Raw genomic sequence first — 22249 nt, forward strand, 5'->3', positions numbered from 1 at the left:
AATCCTCTCAGTTCAGTCCGTGTTCCATGTAGGATGAAAAATTTGATGAGGCACCATCTCATTTTTCAAGGCATTATTGAAAGCAGCAATTATCTGTCTCCACCTGCCAAAGTAGCTCATGTGGATTGCATCAAAACAAAAGGTATCCAAACTAAAAAGAGCATTAACTCATTGAGTTTTTCTTCTCTCTCTTCTCCTCTCCTCCCAGCCTGAACTCGTTTCACCATGGATCAGCATCAGGACTTAAACTCGAGCATGGATGGCCACGCCGCCCTGCAATTCAACTCTGGGGAGACCATGGCCTCGGCTGCCCTGGCCAACATGACCCTGAAGGAACCCCAGGACCAGCAGGAGGTTAAGAAGCCTAACGGGATGCCAGACGCACACATGGGACCTGGGGACATGAAAGGTCAGTGATGGACTAGGTCACTAGGACTATACATTCTGACAGCAGAGGGTGGTTATGGAAAAGAGAACATCAGATATACATTTTTTGAAAAAACAATCTTAGAATCTGGTCAATCTGTTTGAGTATTTCTTGTAGGCCTTAATATTAAAAAAGCAGACTGTGGTGATCTGTTGCATCCAGACGGATAGAACTAAAGGATGTTATTGTTGGCCGTTCTCTGCATTACCCTTCCTTATATTGCATGGTTAAATAACCCTACAGACATCAGTGTGTGTGTGTGTGCGAGTGTGTTTTTGTGTGTGCGCTTACAGTAATCCAGGCATTTGGGTCAGTCTCTCCTCAGACAGACACTATCCTGTATTATACAGACCCAACACTCTCTTCCAGGAAACCGGATTCAGATGGTGAAACGAATCATCCTGAAAGGCCACAAGAGCAGGGCGAGATGCTAATGATATAGACATGGTTTAGTTTTTAGTGTCATCTACAGAGGATCTTAAAGGGATACTGCAAGATTCTGGCAATTGCTTTTCTACTTACCCAGAGTCAGATGAACTCGTGGCTACCATTTGTATGTCTCTGCGTGCAGTATGAAGGGAGTTACAGGTAGTTTCGCGAGCCAATGCTAACTACCGTTAGCGCAATGACTGGAAGTCTACAGGTACAGTAGCATATGCCCGAATCTCCCAGTATCCCTATAACGTACAGAGCTTTGCCCAGTTCTATTGGATGACATGCCCCAGCTTTTTAGGTTTTGGTTTCTGTACTGTAGGCCGACAGGTTCTCAGTGACCATATGAGGACTAAATATGACATGATACAGTCAGAGTATATCTAGAAAAGAAAGGAATGCATATTCCATCGAGGATGTTGCTTTAAGTTCTCAATTCGGGTATTTTTATCAGCAGAATTTCTCTTCACGTAGAATACTTCCTCTTTAGGGTGCAGAAGAGGATGAATCAAATCACATTTTATTTGTCACATACACGTGTTTAGCAGATGTTATTGCATCTATGTAGCGAAATGCTCTTATTGTATAGCTCACACTACACCACTTTAAGAACAAAAAGATCTACTTCTAAAGCAAGGCAGCTTGTGTTTGGAGTTGGAAATGTAGGGCACACTGGGACTGGGGGCTGTTCTTTTTTTATCAAATATATTCCACTATACCTCTTAACTACTTCACTGCGTCCTCAATATGTTCACCAACCACCTACCTCAAAATATAGGCCCGCTCTTTTGTTCCCACTAACCTGAGGTGATGCCCGTTTTTTTCTCTCTCTACCACTAACTAATAATCTTGCCTCTGTCTCTCGTAGAAGATTTGCTGGAGCTGTCACCTGAACTGAAATCACAGCCTCAAGCACCAGTGTCCGAGGTCTCTGTGTCCAAGAGCGCCCTCTCGGGTATGCCGCTCCTCACATCCGAACCCTTTATTTCTGTTAGGGGTTGTGTGAGCTGCAGGGTTGGGCTCAATTCCATTTTGATTAGTGTTCATTCAGGAAATGTTTCAGGAATTGATTCATGAATCAGAAATACTTCATAAACGAATCATAAATTGATCATGAATAAATTATAATGAAATGGAATTGAGTCCACCTCTGGTTGTGATTGTGCCTTCAAAAGCAATTTGCTCATTGGTTCTTTTGGCCTCTGCCTCTTCGCGAATCATCATCCAGCTTCTTGTCACAACATGCATTTGTTTTAGCTACTTGCTTCACAGCTGCCTGCTTCACTTTTCACAGATACCCCTGTAACACCTGTATTCGGAGTGCCTTTGTATCCCCCAAAATCATCTTTCTCCTCTCTTCTCTTCCTCTCTCTTCCTCTTTCTTCCTCCAGTTTTCAGTTTACGTAATCACCATCTACAGCGACCAATGCTTTTTAAAATGAGTTGTCTCTCTTTCTCTCTTTCTCTCCCTCTCATTTCTACAGACAAAGGTCAGTTCTTCTGAGGGCATCTGCCTTTCATTCCTAATGCATTTTTAATGAAATCTCCTGTCAGGATTTGAGGATGATTCTGCTGCTCCCCTGCTGCTGGACTCGCAACAATCCATGATATTTATTATTAATGATTATTATTAATTATTATGCCATGCTTCTGAGTTCTGTGTGGGTGAGCTATCTTGGTGAGGCTTTTCAGAGCACTTTTCATTCAGGTCACACTGATAGGAAAAAGCCAACCCCACCAGATCGTAGCATCATGCATTGGCCAAGAGTTGTGGCTCTTGTATTCATAATTGTCAGCATCCTAACTGTTAGCATGACGTTTTAGGCTGTTGTCAGGACAAAGACAGTGGACGTGAGCTTCCTGTATTTAGACAATTGTCCCGTCGGCGGTCAGTAAGTTAAGAACCGTTGTGGTTTTGAATCTGATAACGGCGTTGCATAAGTGGCACTCTGCAGTAACATGCTCTCTCACAGTCATGGCCAACCGGCCAACCTCAGAATAAGTGAAAGGGTGGTGGTGTTTCTGGGCTAATGGGTCAATATGGTCAACACTTAACTGGTGCTGTGGCCTTGGTCAGCACAGTGACACCATGGTAACAGAAGGCTGAACCCCACATCCATATAGAGACGCATCCATAGCTAGTCACCCCAGAGCATTTTAAAACATGGCTCATAGGATTGATGTCATGGACTTTATTCATCCTCACACTCGGTTCATTTACCATAGGAAGTGATGGTCATGGGGCTCATAATGCTTCGTATAATCGCGTCCTTGGTGTTATAACCGCCTTTAGCTACTAACACACTTAGTGACTCCGGGTCTCTCAACTGTCAGTGGGCCTTTATTCAACAGTCATTTATGGTATTGCCAGAAGGATAAAAGGCACTTTGGTGGTGGTGTTATCTCAACATCAGCCCCCAGTTATAGATACAGCAGTGTCTGCTCTACTGTGCACTACGTACCAGCTCTACTGTGCACTACGTACCAGCTCTACTGTGCACTACGTACCAGCTCTACTGTGCACTACGTACCGGCTCTACTGTGCACTACGTACCAGCTCTACTGTGCACTACGTACCGGCTCTACTGTGCACTACGTACCAGCTCTACTGTGCACTACGTACCAGCTCTACTGTGCACTACGTACCAGCTCTACTGTGCACTACGTACCAGCTCTACTGTGCACTACGTACCGGCTCTACTGTGCACTACGTACCAGCTCTACTGTGCACTACGTACCGGCTCTACTGTGCACTACGTACCAGCTCTACTGTGCACTACGTACCAGCTCTACTGTGCACTACGTACCAGCTCTACTGTGCACTACGTACCAGCTCTACTGTGCACTACGTACCAGCTCTACTGTGCACTACGTACCGGCTCTACTGTGCACTACGTACCAGCTCTACTGTGCACTACGTACCAGCTCTACTGTGCACTACGTACCAGCTCTGGCTTTGGCTCTAACCCCTGCCCACAAAAATGTGAAAGATTTAGCAATTCCCATGAATAGAACTACAGTTGAAGTCGGAAGTTTACATACACTTAGGTTGGAGTCATTAAAACTTGTTTTTCAACCACTCCACAAATTTCTTGTTAACAAACTAAAGTTTTGGCAAAATCTACTTTGTGCATGACACAAGTAATTTTTCCAACAATTCTTTACAGACAGATTATTTCACTTATAATTCACTGTATCACAATTCCAGTGGGTCAGAAGTTTACATACACTAAGTTGACTGTGCCTTTAAACAGCTTGGAAAATTCCAGAAAATGATGTCATGGCTTTAGAAGCTTCTGATAGGCTAATTGACATCATTTGAGTCAATTGGAGGTGTACCTGTGGATGTATTTCAAGGCCTACCTTCAAACTCATTGCCTCTTTGCTTGACATCATGGGAAGACCTCCACAAGTCTGGTTCATCCTTGGGAGCAATTTCCAAACACCTGAAGGTACCACGTTCATCTGTACAAACAATAGTACAGCCGTCATACTGTATCATGAGGAAGGAAGATTATGTGGATATATTGAAGCAACATCTCAAGACATCAGTCAGGAAGTTAAAGCTTGGTCACAAATGGGTCTTCCAAATGGACAATGACCCCAAGCATACTTCCAAAGTTGTGGCAAAATGGCTTAAGAACAACAAAGTCAAGGTATTGGAGTGGCCATCACAAAGCCCTGACCTCAATCCTATAGAACATTTGTGGGCAGAACTGAAAAAGCGTGTGCGAGCAAGGAGGCCTACAAACCTGACTCAGTTACACCAGCTCTGTCAGGAGGAATGGGCCAAAATTCACCCAACTTATTGTGGGAAGCTTGTGGAAGGCTACCCGAAACATTTGACCCATGTTAAATAATTTAAAGGGAATGCTACCAAATACTAATTGAGTTTATGTAAACTTCTGACCCACTCGGAATGTGATTAAATAAATAAATAAATAAAAGCTGAAATATATCATTCTCTCTACTATTATTCTGACATTTCACATTCTTAAAATAAAGTGGTGATCCTAACTGACCTAAGACAGGGAATTTTTATTAGGATTAAATGTCAGGAATTGTGAAAAACTAAGTTTAAATGTATTTGGCTAAGGTGTATGTAAACTTCCGACTTCAACTCTATGTGCGTAATGTAGTTAGTTCACTTCCTCCATACCTTCCTTGAAACACTGGCAAGAACAATGTACTGCAGGACATAACACGAGAACAACGCTAGATATCTAGATTCAGGCCTACATTGTAGGAACTCATGTTAATTTCACTGTGCTTATTGTAGGCCTACTCCCAGCAATAGTCCATAAGTTACACTTGTCAATACAGGATAGCCAACTGTAATACAACTACCATGGTAATGTGTCTAGTGCTTTAGTCCTTAACTGGGGTTCAGTGACTATGACTGCCCTATTAGCTGTAGGCAATTTATAGCCACTTAGATGATGCTGAGCTTGCAGACTGAGAACTGTTAATGGTTAACATGGAGGAATCATCAAGCTTTCCTGAAATCAACATTAGCTGATTAGCGTTTCTTCTTAACACCTATGCTATATTCATATTCATACCTCTTGACTTATTCCACATTTTGTTGTGTTACAGCCTGAATTCGCCCATCTACACACAATACCTCATAATGACAAAGTGAAAACATGTTTTTAGACATTTATAGATATTTTTTGGAAAATGAAATACAGAAATATCTTATTTACATAAGTATTTCATCCCCTGAGTCAATACTTTATTGAAGCACCTTTGGCAGCGATTGCAGCTGTGAGTCTTTCTGGGTAAGTCTCTAAGAGCTTTCAACACTTGGATTGTGCAACATTTGCCCATTTTTATTATTTTCAAAATTCTTCAAGCTCTGTCAAATTGGTTGTTGATCATTGCTAGACAACTATTTTCAGGTCTTGCCATAGATTTTCAAGTAGATTTAAGTCAGAACTGTAACTCGGTCACTCAGGAACATTCACTGTCTTCTTGGTAAGTAACTCCAGTGTAGATTTGGCCTTGTGTTTTAGGTAATTATCCTGCTGAAAGGTGAATTCATCTCCCAGTGTCTGGTGGAAAGCAGACTGAACCAAGTCCTCTAGGATTTAGCCTGTGCTTAGCTCAATTCCATTTCTTTTTAATCCTGAAAAACTCCCCAGACCTTAACGATTGCAAGCATACCCATAACATGATGCAGCCACCACTATGATTGAAAATATTGAAAGTGGTACTCAGTAATGTGGTGTATTGGATTGTATTCAGGACAAAAAGTGAATTTCTTTGCCACATTTCTTGCAGTATTAGGCCTACTTTAGTGCCTTGTTGCAAACAGGATGCATGTTTTGGGATATTTTTATTCTGTACAGGCGTCCTTCTTTTCACTCTGTCGATTAGGTTAGTATTGTGGAGTAACTACAATGTTGTTGATCCATCGTCAGTTTTCTCCTATCAGCCATTAAACTCTAACTGTTTTAAAGTCACCGTTGGCCTCATGGTGAAATCCCTGAGCTGTTTCCTTCCTCTTCGGCAACTGATTTAGGAAGGACGGTTGTATCTTAGTAGTTACTGGGTGTATTGATACAACATCCAAAGTGTAACGAATAACTTCACCATGCTCAAAGGGTTATTCAATGTCTACCTTTTTTTACATTTACCTATCTACCAATAGGTGCCCTTCTTTGCGAGGCATTGGAAAACCTCCCTGGTCTTTGTGGATGAATCTGTTTGAAATTCACTGCTCGACTGAGGGACCTTACAGATCATTGTATGTGTGGGGTACAGAGATGAGGTAGTCATTCAAAAAACATGTTAAACACTATTATTGCACACAGAGTAACTTGTTAAGCGCGTTTTTACTCCTGAACCTATTTAGGCTTCCCATAACAAAGTGGTTGAATACTTATTGACTCAAGATATTTCAGCTTTTCATTTTCATTGGATTTGTAAACATTTCAAAAAACATAATTCCACTTTGACATTATAGGGTATTGTGTGTAGGCTAGTGACAAAAAAATCTAAATTTAATCAATTTTAAATTCAGGCTGTAACACAACAAAATGTGGAAAAAGTCAAGTGTGAATACTTTCTGAAGGAGATCAACAGATAGACAGTGTAGGCAGCCGTGACTGTCCCTGAATCTACATGTAGTGGCCCTTCACCTGCGCATGACCGAGAGTAAATTAGTGGTTTTAGCGAGCTTTAGACTAGAGGATTTATTTCAGCAGGCTGCTTGTGTGTGTGGTTAAGTTTTATCATCATTGTGTGAGTGCTCGCTGAATGTTGGAGATGAGCTTACCGGTACCTTTAGAAAGTCTAATGAAGTCCCCCTTTTCCTTTTTCTTCCTCTGCCATCGAACGCTGGACCTCTGGGCCATGCAGCTACCGGAGGGATGACCGCTACAGGTCAAGGTATGACTCAATACCAATCAGACTACATGTAGCCATGAGGAAGTAGAGTTTCCGAGACCAACTACCATCCATGCATATCCATATCAAATCATCATCAACGTCTCTATTTTCAACTATTCATCCCAATAGCTCAGACACCAATTGAAACCAAGTTTAAGAGTTTGGGTTTACCATTGAGAGTAATGGACAAACTCCAGTATTGATTTGAACCACAACTCATCTCTATCACCATTATAATGATTATAGCATATGTATTATAGAACAGAGGACACTGTCTTATTATAATCTGTTTTACTATATAGATTCACAATTTCTATTGATCCCTTGAAATGTATTTATCTTAAGTGGGTAATGGAGTGGGATTTCAAGAGCAAATTTGATCCTTTTCAAGGATGTCAGAATGGATCTTACACTGAGTGATAACACACCAAAACTATAGTTTTAACCATGGTTTGTTTACATTTAATTAGTTTAACGTTACAAACATTGGAGTAAAACAAGCTTATTTTGGGTTCTGATGGGATATTATGGTTGAACTAAGATCTCGAGGCAAAGTTATATTATATTCAAGTTATATTCTTCAAGAATCACTGGGTACCTATCATTCATTTATAAGTCCAGAAATGGATGTAGTAACTGCAGATTTCCCCTTTAAAGGAAGGGAACCATGAGGCTAGCAGCCAGAAAAACCGCCCCGCCGCAAAGCCCATTTGCAAATTGGACAATGCGGCAGCCAGTAGTTTAGCATTGATTCATTGCCATTGCAATTTCATTCATCACGTGGCTTTTCACAACAATCCAAGAGAGAAACAATACAGCAGTGTTGGGTCATTGTGAGTACTGTGTTGAATGAGACAGTTTTTGTATTGATATGATACAGCTTTGCTTTGACTTTTGTTGTGAATTTGGTTGATTTTTCAAGCAAAGTTTATGGTTTAGTGTTTGAGCTGTAAGGTGCTTTTTATGAACCCATAGCTACTTACATACTTCATAGCTCTCATTGTAGAGTCTACCCATCTTTTCTGCCATAAACATGGAAGCAAAATGTTTGCAACTGCATTTAGAAATGTGATTTGCAAACGGAGCTTCTTATAAAAACACCTACAGCTCTCAAGATTTAGGTACAAAAACGATCCAGATAATTTTAGTTGATATATTTGATGTTTCATTGTTGTTCCTGTTGATGCCAGCAAAAAAAGGTTCCTTTGCCCTTTTGTTTTGTGTTCCTGCTCCTTCAGTGGTTGTTTTCTTTCAATTCTTTCTTTCCCTTTATTTCTGTTCCTTTTGTTTTGTTGGGTGTTGAATGTGTCTGTCTCTGAGGAGGAGGTGAGTATCTCTAACAACACAGTCCTGCTGTGGATCTATCCCTCTGTCCCTTATCGTTCTGCTTCCTGGTTCCCACCACATCAGAGGAGCTCACCGCGTCGCTCAGCCCCACGCCAGAAGGCCTCAGTCCCGCCACAGAGAGCGGCCGCAGTAGCAGGTCTGGCTTTGCCGACGGTGGGATTGAAGACTGGGAGAGGGCAGGGTCGGTGAGCCCCCGGGCGTCTCCTTCAGCCCCTGAAGCCCCAATCGAGAGGGACACTCCAAGGCTCTTCTCCCCGGACTCGCTGGGGTCTGAGCTGAAGAGGAGCCCGTCTGACAAGGTCTCTGATGTCTCTGTGGGCCACAGCCTGAGCGGTTCTGGGTCTGAGGGCGAGGATGAGAAGGACGTATGTGAGAGCAAGGAGGCGCCTACCTCGGCCTATGAAGACAGGATCAGTCCTGGGAAGCCTCAGAGCCCTCTCTTCACGGAAAAGGAGAGGATGAAAGAGCAGGAGGATGAAGAAAAAGAGGAGGATAGCGACGAGGATGAAGAAGAGGAAGAGAGAACAGAGGTGTCAACGATCCGCAGGAGGCCACGGCGTGAGGCCAGCTCAGAAGAGGAAGAGCAGGAGAAAGATGAAGCTCGCGCCCCTGTCATTCCCGTTGCCATGACCCCGGAGGAAGCCAAGCAGCGCGTCCTGTCCTTTGACTACACGGAGCCTGAGGGACAACCCCCTGGTCAGGGCATCCCTGCAGGGTGGCAGAACGGAGCAGACAAGACCCCCCCAGAGAGCAAGAGCCCTGACTCCAACAGGGCCGACCCTGGATCTCCCTTCTCCCCTAGCACCGCAGCCGACCAGACCCAGGACGAGTCTCCTTTCATCGAGCACCAGCCAGACCTCCGCGACGAGGTGGAGCAGGGGACAGAGGAGGTGGTGCAGGAGGAAGAGGAGGTGCAGGAGGAAGAGGAGGTGCAGGGAAAGGTAGCTAGTCCTCTGCCCATGATTGCTGTGCCCCAGATGGAGGTTGAGCCCGTCCAGAAGGATGAAGAGCCTGTGAAGACCTCAAAGGACACTCAAGGCCAATACCTGGAGTCTGCAGACGAGGACGTCATCGGAGCGGTGACAGCAGCTCAGTCGGTGACCAAAGCCAAACCTGCAGAAGCCAAACCTGCAGAAACGAAGCCTAAGGCTGGCAAGCCTGCTAGTGGCCCCAAAGGTGATGCCAAAGGAGGTGCTCCTACAGCAGCCAAAGGAGGTGCTCCTACAGCAGCCAAAGGCCCAGTCAGGAAAGATAAGAAAGTGACAGCTACTGCTGTTGCCCCTCCCCCCAAGACCACCGCCGCTAAAACTCAGAAAGCACCCCCAAAAGATGCCGCCCCACCGGGCAGAAAAGCAAATGTTCCAGGTGCCCAGCTCAAAGGTCTGTTTTCCGTTCTAGTTTATCAATCCCACCTCTCCACCTCCTCTTTTCTTTTCTCTCACAGATCTTTTTTTCTTACTAGAGCAACACAATAAAGCAGCACCCTTTCTGAAAAACACGCACAAAATGCAAACAATATGAACGTGTTCGGTTGACGAAACGGACTGCTTGTAGCCACCACCACCACCACCGGTTTCTTTCTCTTCTGTCTGTGTTTGTGGTCTGAGTTCTGTCTGTGTTTCCAGACCCTGTCTATGTCACTAACCCTCCTGTGCCCCAATTCTTTTTGCTGGCAATGTTTTCCACTGGTCAGCCCTTTTTGCATGTCACTTGCATGTTTGTTGGGTGTGCAACATCCCATCATTGTGACTGTGTATTTATGGGTCACCTTTCCTTCCACCTCCCGTCTTCTGAAACACACACACATATACAAGTATGGTATGGTTCACATGTGCATGCACACACACACCACACTCTGGCTGCTGTTTCTTATCTATCATATTACCAGGTTAATGGAAGCACTCTCAGAGTGTATTTGTTACACACTACTCTACCACTACGGATCAATAGGTGGATCACTGGTTGTCTTTATGCTAATCATCTAAAGGTTGCCTAAATTGCCAATGATCAATAATGATCAGATGATAGCTGATAAGCACTTGCACATGACATCAAAATGATTCCCATTTCAAAGGTACATTTTCTGTAAAAGCTTTTTTAAATGTTTAATGGACTCCCAAGAGTCTAAGTAATCAATCAGTTAAATGGGAACCACCCACTTTATCAATACAGCCCTGTCACTCCCACTCACTTAGTCCTAGTTGGACTAATGGGGTCGTCCATTAAAAGGAGATATCAATATTATTGCCTGCCTAACTAACCATTTGCAAGCACCACAGTCACCACGGAGACCCAATTTCCTGCTTATCCAATACCATGCAGGCCTGACGTTCAATAGAAAGGCCGGTTTCTAAGCAGTCGTCTGTACCACATTAATTGGCCCTAAAACTAATTTAGTTCCCCCCTCAAATGATTAGCCTAGTCCCAGACAGTGTATTATGATATCTGTGATTCTCTGAGTGGACTGATTAAGGGGCTTGAAGTCATTTTTGAAAATCTAGTTTTTAATAAATACGACTTAATGTGCTAAACCTCCCAGTGCAGTGTAATGTCAATACACAGATAAATCTGGGGTAAGTTTTAAATTAAAGTTCAATCATAGTTTATGACAAATTTACTTTCTGGCAATTCATTTCAGTGTGCTGACAATTACTATGAAATCCAAAACTTTGAAGCATCCGGATATGGCAACTAGAGTAGTTCACAACACGGATTGTCCGTTAGCATTTTCATGCCTGGGATGAATAGGCAATTTCGCTTCAGAGAGTTAGCCTAGCACAGCTAGGTCTCAAAGTTGCTGATGAGACAGGACTATGATATTAGCACTGACTCTGAGTCCCTTTCTTTGACCCTCTCTTGTAGACAAGGCTGGTGCAGGGGCTGGGAAAGAAGCAGCTGAGAAAAAGGTAGGTGATAAGTGATGTGTGGACCAGAGGTCTGACCTTTGGAGTAACCTTGAGATATATTGATGCCTGCTTTACTGCATAGGAGGTTCCAAACATGTTGGCTCAAATGTTACAGAAACATTTGCATCAACCATCTGCCTTCAACTGTGAATGCCCTAAAAAACGAAAGGTTTAGCTCTGCAATTGCAGTATAGCACATCTGCATGTGAAGCCATTCTCCACTCACACACAGTATACTTTTGATTGATTTTAAGATTTCTATATCGCTTATAGCTTTTTGTTAAGTTCCACCATCCTAATGCATTTCTTTCAATGTTGTTTGCTTTCACTTTTGTATTTTCCTTTGTGTTTCATAACACTTTTTTTACCACCTTTGGTCACAAGACACCCAACGTCACCACACCTGCCAAAGCATCCACCCCCAAACGACCCTCCTCGGTCCAAACCACCCCCAACAAAAAGCCTTGGTCCTCTTCCTCTGCCCCAGCCTGCAACACTAGCAGGCCCAGCTCAATATTTAAACCCAGTCCATGCAGTGCAGGAGCCAGAGAACCCAGGCCAAGGGTAAGTAACATACATGGACAGGCCTCAACTTTGACCACTATCCCAGACCCAGGCCAGCCTAGCCATAGGCTCATAATGCTTAATGGCATTATGACTCGAATACTTCAAACTTCCATGGTGTTTGATGATCTTATGCAATGCCTCTCCTCAACCCAAAATACTCAATCAGTTCTTTCCCAAATTAGTCAGGAGTCTTTTGTTTCAACACAGGTTCATTGCTTGTTACTGTTAGTGTAGTTTCTATTTCTTCCATTCTAGAAGTAACTGTGCGGTTCTGTTTCCAGACTGGAAATGGAAAGACTGCCAGCACCAGGACACCAGGTGCTAAACCCCAGGGTGCTGGGACCAGGATGCAGACCAAGACCACTGCTGGAGGTCAGTCAGTACTCAGGACATGATGCTCAACTCTCAATGTATTCCTTTAACTAAACTCTTGCAGCAGTACCTACAACGTGAACACATAAAATGCAACCACCATTAATCCCCTACACAATCTTTTTTTTCATAAAACACACATTTCATAGGAAGACCCCATTGCCTTTGACCTGAGAATAAAGATCAGTTCTGCCAACATGGCCTCACAGCACAGTGGCCTGTGTCAGTGTTTAATTTGTTTTACTTTGATATATGAATCACAGCTGCTTCTAGAATGGAGCAGAGAAAACCTCAAGTTCCCCAATTCGAGAGAGGTTAACAAATGGAGTGTGAGCAGAGATGAGAGAGCATGATAAGGATATGGTCAGACTCCATATCCCCATTGAGAAATATTCAAATCTACCAGCAGCTTGATACCTACATTTGCCATCTCTAACATGTGTCAGCTTGACAACTACATTTACATCCCCAGCACGTTGGATGGTGTCGCCACTGTTTGCTGTGCTCTCTTTGGAATGGAGTGATGGAGAGAGAAATGTACCAAGAAGTGTCTGGGCATTTTGGCTTTAACTACAGCCTGAGCAAAACATCACCGGCACCTAGTTCAAATAATTGTTGTTCCTGAAAACGTATTCTCAGGAGCACAATATAGATTGGAATAACCTAATCCCAGATTGTTTCTCCTAACCTTGTAGTTGAATCCCCCAAGACGTCCCAAGACCGTAGTGGCTATAGCAGCCCCAGCACACCCAAGTCCCCCGCCAGCCGTGAGGTGAAGAAGGTGGCGGTGGTGCGGACCCCTCCTAAATCCCCTGGGTCCATCAGGGGGCGCAGTCCGGTGCCTCTGGCCGCGCCAATGCCTGACCTGAAGAACGTCCGGTCAAAGATTGGCTCCACAGAGAACATCAAGCACTCGCCTGGTGGAGGACGGGTAAGTGCTTGTAACTGTTTTTATGATATGTAGGGTTCCAGAAACCTTCCCAAAGATTGCAGGTTTTTCAGAAACCCAAGTAAGAAGAGGGGAGGGAATCTGCCAACAGGGATTTATGAAAAACTCAGGAACTTATGAAAAGTGGCCTGAAATGTACAACCCTAGTGCTGTTCTTCTTTGCTATCTTTCTCCCAAGCTTGAGTTGTTTATCACAGGCTGGAATCCACGTACTACTCCATAACTCCAGTAATTAGCCTTTCAAAGCATATGTTTGAGTTGTGATCACAAAAGGCTTTCCAGTATTTGTTGAATATGTCCAGAACAATAAAAAATGGTTTGTTCTGTATTCGTTCCTTTGATGTTGTAAGGACAACGCTTTCTCCCTCCTGACTCTTTCAGGTGCAAATAGTTGAGAAGAAGATGGATTTAAGTAACGTTCAGTCAAAGTGTGGCTCCAAAGCCAATCTCAAGTATACCCCAGGAGGTGGTAATGTGAGTAACGCAGACGGCATGGTGGTCAAGAGACTGCAGACAGAGACATTACCCATTTTCAGGACTCCTACAGTACACAACCCACACACTTCCATAAAGACTGGTCACTTGATAATTGATCTGTAACTATTTTGAGATCAGAGCATGTCAGATATCCCTGACCTGTAAAATAAGGACATTGTCTCATGCCTGTAACTTCTGAGGGTGAGAAATCTAGCTATTGAATTGGTACCTGCAGTGCAGACACCAACCCTGAACTCTGAGGCTATCTTGTAGATCATCTGGTTTAAGTAAATAGCTAAATAGTAGTCAGCAGCCAGTCCACATCGCAGCCTTGCAGCTGCTGCAGCAACCTGCCAGAAAGATAGTTATTTTCGCCTCTCCTCTACCTCTTCCAGGTGCAAATTTTACATAAGAAGATCGACTTGTCTAGTGTTCAGTCTAGGTGTGGCTCCAAAGACAATCTCAAGCATGTCCCCGGAGGTGGTAACGTGAGTAACTTGGGGATAAACTCATGGCTTGGTCTTGAGTATTCCTGCAGTTAGGACCAGATCATGGCCTTGGCCAGAACATAAAAGGCTATTCCTTCTCAACTCTCCACTCCTCCTAGACTTAAAGGAAATGAGGACTTCACTAGTTTATAGCTAGATAGTTTACAGATTGATAGTTACTTAAGTTTGAGGAGTTTACAGGCTGATAGGGTAAGTTTGTGTTTTGTTAATTTTTGTAAACAATATTTCAACTTTCAATTCCTTTTTAATCAGACTTTATCACTTGATTATAGGAACATTAAATAAAGCAATAAAGTTAATGGAAAAACATTACAAATAAGATGAAAATGCTGAGGTATTTATAGTCTTGAAGTATGATGCATGTAACCATATTCAACATAACAAATGAAGCCCCACTCTAAATAATGGTTTCAAGTAGGAATACTTCTCTGAAGTCTTAACATTCTTACTGTACAGTTGCAGCATGTAATGAAATGTCCTTTTATTATTCCAATGCGAAAACATTATTCGAAATCACATGTAGGTTAAATCATATGTTTTCTAATAACATTTAGAACAATAAGACCTATTCATGTGGAGGTTCAAGCTGGGATCAAGCCAAATAATATCTTTGAGATACTGTAACTTCTGGTCACTGCCATTTGTCCCCTTAAAGTTTAACGTTTTCATAGTTTTCAAAGACACAACTTTCAAAGCAGATTCCTCATACAGTTAGTTGCCCTTTACAGATTAATTCCACACTGACCTAACTTCAATGCAAGCATTGTGATTTGATCTGCATTTCTACCCCATACCAATGAATTCCAACACAACACACTAAGTTTCCAACATCTGTTTAAAACCTAGACTATTCTAGAATATGAGAATTGCTGACCTTATCGCATCACAAGCAACCCAGTCCCCCTCACCAATAAAAGCATTAAATCTGGCTTTGGATCGATACGGTACAGCCTTAGTACACAGAACTGAAATGAGAGGACCCAAAACGATGAGGGACTTACTATGATTCAATGTGCACTCAATAGAGCTCTCCACAAAACGATTTGACAAAGTATGAGGAAAGATCCAGAGAAGTAGGTGGGTATTTTCACCAGGTTTATCTATCGGCCTACTGTATTGCTGAGTTCCCTGGCTATCCTAGTCAGTAGGGACTATTGTGTGCTTTGGCATTCCCTAAAAAGAGAATGATCTGTTAGATAAATGATGTGAGTTGATGTTGTGTACTGTATGTAGTACACAGTGGGCCCCTGGCACAGCGGGGATACAATTAGCCAAATTAAACCAAAAGAAAGGAGTAACAGTGTAGAGTAGCATTTGAGACTAAATCTTCCTTGCAACACAAAAACCGCCAAGATAAAGGCCTAATCAATCTCTTTTGAAAACTTTGATTTCATTAAACTGCAATGGGACACTGGTTTAAGGTTAGGGCATGGCAGGGTCAGGTGCGTAGTGACTCGGCCCATTTGAGTCCCTGAAAACATGCATGGGTAAGGCATTACAGGGGGCAGAGCATCCTTGCCTGGAGATGCCGTTGCCAAGTTTGTGGTTTTGGTCTGTCTGCCCTAGATCTGTCTCCTCAAATGTGTCTCCAATAACCCGTTTGATGCACCCCAATGGCTCTTGTAGTCTCAAACTCTCCAAGTCCAATATACGTTTCAGTGTCTTGAGCTGAAAACCTCAGTGCTGGTTGTTACCTTGCATGACGTGGATGATGTGAATTCAGTAGTGATGTGACAGAGTAGAACGTTATTGCCGTTGGTGTGTCCGTTGACTTATAATGGTGGCATGGTTCTCCAGGTTGGTGTATGACCGTGAGCATGCAGTCCCAGCGGGCAAAATTTGGGATGGTAAATCATAATGACATCATTTTCTGGTTCTAAAGATGTCAGATTACAACCAGTTAAAATCATCTCATTCATGACAATATCAAGATGTCTGGGAAAGAGGTCATATTTTGGTTATCTGGTCAAGTAATCCAGTTAAAGGCATATTTTAGCTAAAAAAGACATCTACAAACATTATTATAATCAGAATACAACCTGACCATGACGTCACAAAAGACAGAATGACGTTGACCATTACAACCAGTTCTGCCCGCTGGGCTCAACCTGAATCTTGTCAGTTGTGATATTAACCTCCAACTCATTGTCCCCTCCACCATCACCCATCAACCTCTGTCAATCAATACTGTACTATATAATCTACAAATCAAGACAGCATGGCATTAGGGAAACCACTGTATAACTATGACGTATTTGTTTATATAGGCCATAGCTAGTGACCTCTGCAATGCATTGCTGGTGCTGTCTAAGTAGAGATGTAAGATTCAACTCTTACAACAGAAATGATGAGGCCAGTTTGTTTTATAGTGGTACCGGTAAGTGGCGCGTGATTGGGCTGCACTAAGCTGCACTGAGTTGGATGTGACTGCGGCGTTGCAGTCCTGCTGTAGTCTATCTGCCTGGAGAAACAGGGCTGGGCTTCTGTTCTGTGTAGAGAATAATGTGATGGAAGCCTGGCTCTCTATGCAGCACTGACACCACCATGTGTCTGTACTGTGTAAATACATGTTCAAACTGCTTATCAGCAAATAGCTGCGTTTTATTCAGGGGAGTAAACCCATTTCGCTTAGGTTGATTTGTGGATTTGATTTTGCCTAGATTGTTGTGTAGACTTGTTTTAGATCATGGATGGGGTGATTTTATGAGAGCTCTGGTCATTTGAATTTCATATTCATATATTTCTTTGTATTATTGGTGCTATTTACTTCTATAAACATTTGATCAGATATAGAGATAATAAAATTGTTGTTTTCATGAATGCCATTCATTTTGTGATTACCTTCATCCTCCTGATCATCAGGTATCTTGTCTGGCTTCTCAGGAAAACAGAAGGGGGGAATGTGTAGTAGAGAATATTCCTGTAAAAAATCGAATGAAAAGAAAGGTGAAAGCCTGGTAATCCAATCACCTAATCAAATATGTATCCTTACATACAAGGCGTGGGTTAAACTGGTTTAGAAAACAGTATTGTATTGTCATAGTTTCTAGTGATGTAATGAAACATCTCTGCAATGCACCCAAGAGGGCCTTTGCATCCAAATGTGAGACCAAGTTGTCTCATTTAGATTCAAATTTCATCATTATGGCCTGATATTTGATAAAGATGACTTAATTCCCTGAAATATTCTAGCTATCTTTTCATTTTGAAGGAATTTCTCATGTGTGGGTGCAATAGAATAACCCATCTTTCCCTTTTCCAACCAACTTCTATTAAGGACAATGCTAGAAGAAAGTCTATTCAGGAAGCCAGTCATGGTGGTGGCCTTGTCCTTGCATGTGAATGATGCTGACTCATTCTAGATTGGCTCTCTGTATTCTGCCTCCTCGCATCGCCCAACAATGACCACTCTTCTGGTCTGATTCTATCTATGGTCTGATGATCTCCTTTGTTGTTTCTCCCCATTGCCATATCCAGGTTCAAATTACTCACAAAAAGATTGACCTAAGCAACGTACAGTCAAAGTGTGGATCAAAGGCCAACATTCACCACAAACCAGGTAACTTACGGAATAAAACCTTACAGTGACTGAAATGAAACCACATGCAACACAAATACCCTGCTCTAACATGGACTACGGTTGAGGCTATTACCTTGATATCACATTGGTCTATACTCAGCCATATCAACAAATACACAAAATAATTGTTTTATGTGCTCCCTGACGAATGTGAAATATAGGAAAATGTGTTGAAAATACCCTTTGTAGTGCTAAAGAATGACACTTTGTCTTCATTAGGTGGAGGCAATGTGGAGATCAAATCGGAGAAGTTGGACTTCAAGGTTCAGTCTAAGATTGGATCCATGGACAACGTTGGTCACGTGGCTGGAGGGGGCGGACGGAAGGTAAACAGACTCACTATCACTAATGTCCGAAATGACACACACTTCTTTCAAAACAATACTTTCATGTTGCAATCTTTAAAAAACAACTGTACAAACCTATTTTCTATAAATGTTTACAATCAATTACTAATTTATATTCTGAAATGCTGAATTATTCTGCCAAATTCTTGAGTCTGCACACAATTCATTGCTAATATTCTCTCTAGCTTCAAATCTCTGAAATCTAAACTCAATGATCAAACTCTTGCTTGGCAAACTCTTGCTTAGCAAACTGAGCATGCCGTGAAACTTGCTTGTAAACATTTCTAAAATGTCATGCAAAAGAGCAATTAACACAGGGTCACATTGATTACTAAGTAGGCTTATCTCTCTGCATTGCCAATAGACATATGCCTACATTTGTCATGTACTTACAAAAAGTTTTTTACAAACACATTTTTTATAGCAATATTTAATATAAAGCCTAACAATAAATATATTTTATTGCAAATACAAACTTCCCTCAAGGTATCTGATCCCTTTTAAAAAACGTTCAACCACGGAATACATTAAGGCCCATTTTAAACTCAATACAGTAAAAAACTGAGGCAGTATTTTCCCTAATCTCGGCACCCAGAACCAAATCAGATACTCAATATTTTAATTGTTAAACCTATATTTTCGCTGGCGATAGCAACTCTGGTGACCCATTCTCCTGCTCTCCTTCCTCTTCTCTTTTCCCAGCATGTTTGGGTGGCAGCACCTCCTCTTATTTAGCTGTGTACCAGTCTCATTAGCTAATCCACTCCATATCATGTGCCAAAGAGTGGCCTTTCTGCCATCTTCAAATATGATCGTTCTATCATTAATGAGCTCGAGGAGAACAGAGGATTTGATCCTGATTCGAGCACCCTTAGAGCTATCCTCCAATCACAACTATTTTGCAAATATTGGAACTATTTTCCTCCACAGATCACGTGAGTAGGGTCTATCTGCTGCAGACCGCGTATTACATGCCGAGCCCACTGCCATTCAACCGCTAGCTAGCTAGGACACAAGCGGTGGCGAATGACACACTGTACCGGTGTTGTAGTTAGCTAGCCTTGTCGTAACGTTTAACAGAAATGCAGGAAAGCAGTGCTCGGCAGGCGGGGACGAAGGACACTGTGTATCGGTGTTCTAGTTAGTTAACGTTGCGGCGAGGGTAGTAGCTAGCTAACAGAACTGCGGGAAGGCAGTGCTCGGCAGGCGGGGTCCCCGAGCCTAGCTAGCTAGCAGCCCCCTTCTTAGGTGCGGGTTTTCGGCGGTTGGCATCGAGCCGTTGCTGCATTACCGCCACCTACTGTGCTAGAGTGTGGGCCAGAGAGAGCGCTTGGCAGTGGGCACGGCATGTAGTAAGTGATGCGTAGTGGGCGTGGCATATAGCGGGCGTGGCATATAGTAAACGCAGTCTGCGGATAGACACGATTGAAACGTTGGTATCCGGTTGCTAAGCAACCATTTTGTTTGTCCAGACGAAACCAGTCTGTCAAAGGTTGCTAGCTCATGTCTAAATTCTCAAACTAAATACTGCCAATTCCAACCACAATACGATTTTAAGCTTCAAAATACAACAACTTGCAGCAAAATATTTGTTTTGGACTTTATTAATTCTATTTTCGAGGATCCACATGTTCTCATGGAAAATATTAATGTTATTTCGAACAACCAATGAGCAACTCCGCCGTAAATCTAGGGCATGTTGAGATTGCCGAAAGACCAGTCTCATTGGCAGTGACAAGGAGTGGAAAGTTAGCTAAAGAGACTGGCACTCAGACTACCTCTCATTCTCACTCTGATTTCAAGCTGGCACTGCAGACCACTCTCTTGCTCAGCACATTCAACTGCAATCTGCGATTTTTATTTTTGTTGTTTCTTTTAGATTTTTTAAACAACTTTCATGTATTTCGTTTTTATTTTATTTATCTTTTTTTAAATTATTTTTTTTTTACTTTTAATTTGATTTATTTTGTTTGATTTGTTTGTTACGTTTCATTTGTTTTGTTTAACCCCAACGCATGTTTTCCGTCCATACTGGGTGTGGTATCCATCCATAGAGAGAGAAGGGGAACGAAGCCGAGGGGGTTTCTGGAGAAGGAGACACCTCCCTAAATGGGGAAGTTCCTAGCCCTACTGGCCCCTCCACTGAGCCCCCTCAATCGCCCCGTTCTGAACACAGCCCAATCGAGGGGGCGTCCTGGTAAAGCTAGAAGTCTCCAGTAAGTACACAACGTATCGCTTCAGACCAAAACACCAAAGTCGCCTAAATTGTCCAGTCAATTGGATGGATCAAGCCACAACAGAGATACTCAACCTTGAAATGAAGACCTAAATTCCCCCTTTAAAAACATGCACGCACCCACACATCCACGCACCTGCGCAGCCAAACACACACCCACCTACCCACACAGCATGTCCATAGGATTCCACACACTATCAAGAGGGAGATTGTATATATTTAACCACAAGAGGGCGTTTTAACACAAAGTCAAGAGCCTTTCAAACTGCAGCGTCACTGGTCCTGTGTTCAATGTAATGCACATCCTTTGTTCGCCATCCTTACATGATGATGCCATCACATAAAAAGTACAATTTGTTCTAACACTCTTCCCAGATCCAGATTAAGCCTAGTCCTGGACTAGAATACACTTTTAATGGAAATTCTCAATTTATAATAAATTTTAGTCCAGGACTAAGCTTAATTGGAAACCTGGCCCTGAAGGTTTACACACACAATCCATGAATGATGCATAATTACACATGGAAGATTTGGCTCAACTAATTACTGTAGGTGCCCTTGCTTGCCATTCATATAATTTATCAATCTCCACTCCTGCAGATTGAAAGCCACAAACTTAGTTTCCGTGAGACGGCGAAAGCCCGCACCGACCACGGAGCGGAGATTGTCCCGGTGGAGATCATCACAGGCGGCTCACCCGCCCGTCTTCTCAGCAACGTGTCATCCCCCGGCAGCCAGAACATGACAGAGACGCCGCCGCTGTCCATGCTAGCCGACCAGGTCTCCGCCTCCCTCGCCAAGCAAGGCCTGTGATTCGACCACGTCCCTCCCTGAAAAAGAATTGTAGGTTACCAAGGGAACTAACCGTGTGATAAAAAAGAAACGAAGAGAAAAAGAAGCACCTCACAGTCTCTCCCTTCGTCCTTGAAATTCAAAATCGCTCGCAGGATTTGCCGACGGGGGATATCAGTCTGGGCAAAGTGGTCCGTTAATGATCAGCTGTTTCTTGATAGTTAGTTAGACACAGGTAATGAAAACCTATATGTGACAGAAAGCAACAGTATTCAATTCTTATAAACACGCAGTCAGGCTTTCTTATAAAGACATTTACCCTACTTTCCATTTACAGTGCATTTAATTGGGCTACTCAATTTGAACGCAAATGCTCGCATGAAAATATTGCACATTGCTTTGCTCATTGCTATGCTGTGGATGTTTTAATTAGCTAATTTAGGCCTTAAAATGTGAAGTAGCCAAAGACTCAACTCTTTTCTCAACTAGAAAATGTCAGCTAAATTAAAGTGACACTGTACTATACCATTCAAACGAGGTCAGATAGACCATTGCCATTTCGTGCTTAAATCACTCCGATATTCCCCAGTTGAGAAATCCGCGAAGATTTATTTACGGGATTCTGAAATTCGAACGTTGTCGTAAACAGTTGCTGTGATGTATTGAATATCGTGTAAGTAATGCAATTAACTCTGCCTTTGAGATGATTAAAATGCACATTGTTTGTGAAATTATTAAATAAAACAATTTCATGAGAATTACAATTACCTACAAGTCTATTACCCAAAGTATTTAACTTAGAGTTAAAGCCCATGTCCAGTTCAAAACATTTCAAGGTATTTAATGAATGCATAGAAATGCTTGCCTGGCTGCCCAAACTCCTTGCTCCGGCCAAACGCCACGCCCATGGCCGTT

The 22249-nt window shown here is 42.6% G+C and overlaps 1 protein-coding gene across 1 annotated transcript; it reads left to right on the forward strand.

Annotated features, from left to right (window-relative positions):
• Positions 1-225: 225 nt before the first annotated feature.
• LOC311103588 (uncharacterized protein) lies at positions 226-21355 on the forward strand (the record flags this gene model as incomplete). Its single annotated transcript, XM_084145181.1, has 13 exons — positions 226-409; positions 1728-1814; positions 7223-7252; positions 8663-9979; positions 11462-11505; positions 11890-12069; positions 12354-12444; positions 13140-13375; positions 13775-13867; positions 14266-14358; positions 17857-17938; positions 18179-18285; positions 21143-21355. The coding sequence occupies 13 exons, from the start codon at positions 226-228 to the stop codon at positions 21353-21355; spliced, it is 2757 nt and encodes a 918-aa protein (XP_084001307.1).
• Between the last annotated feature and the right edge of the window lie 894 nt (positions 21356-22249).

The sequence above is a fragment of the Coregonus lavaretus genome (assembly GCF_964263955.1).
Source record: "Coregonus lavaretus genome assembly, chromosome: 28".
NCBI lineage: Eukaryota > Metazoa > Chordata > Actinopteri > Salmoniformes > Salmonidae > Coregonus > Coregonus lavaretus.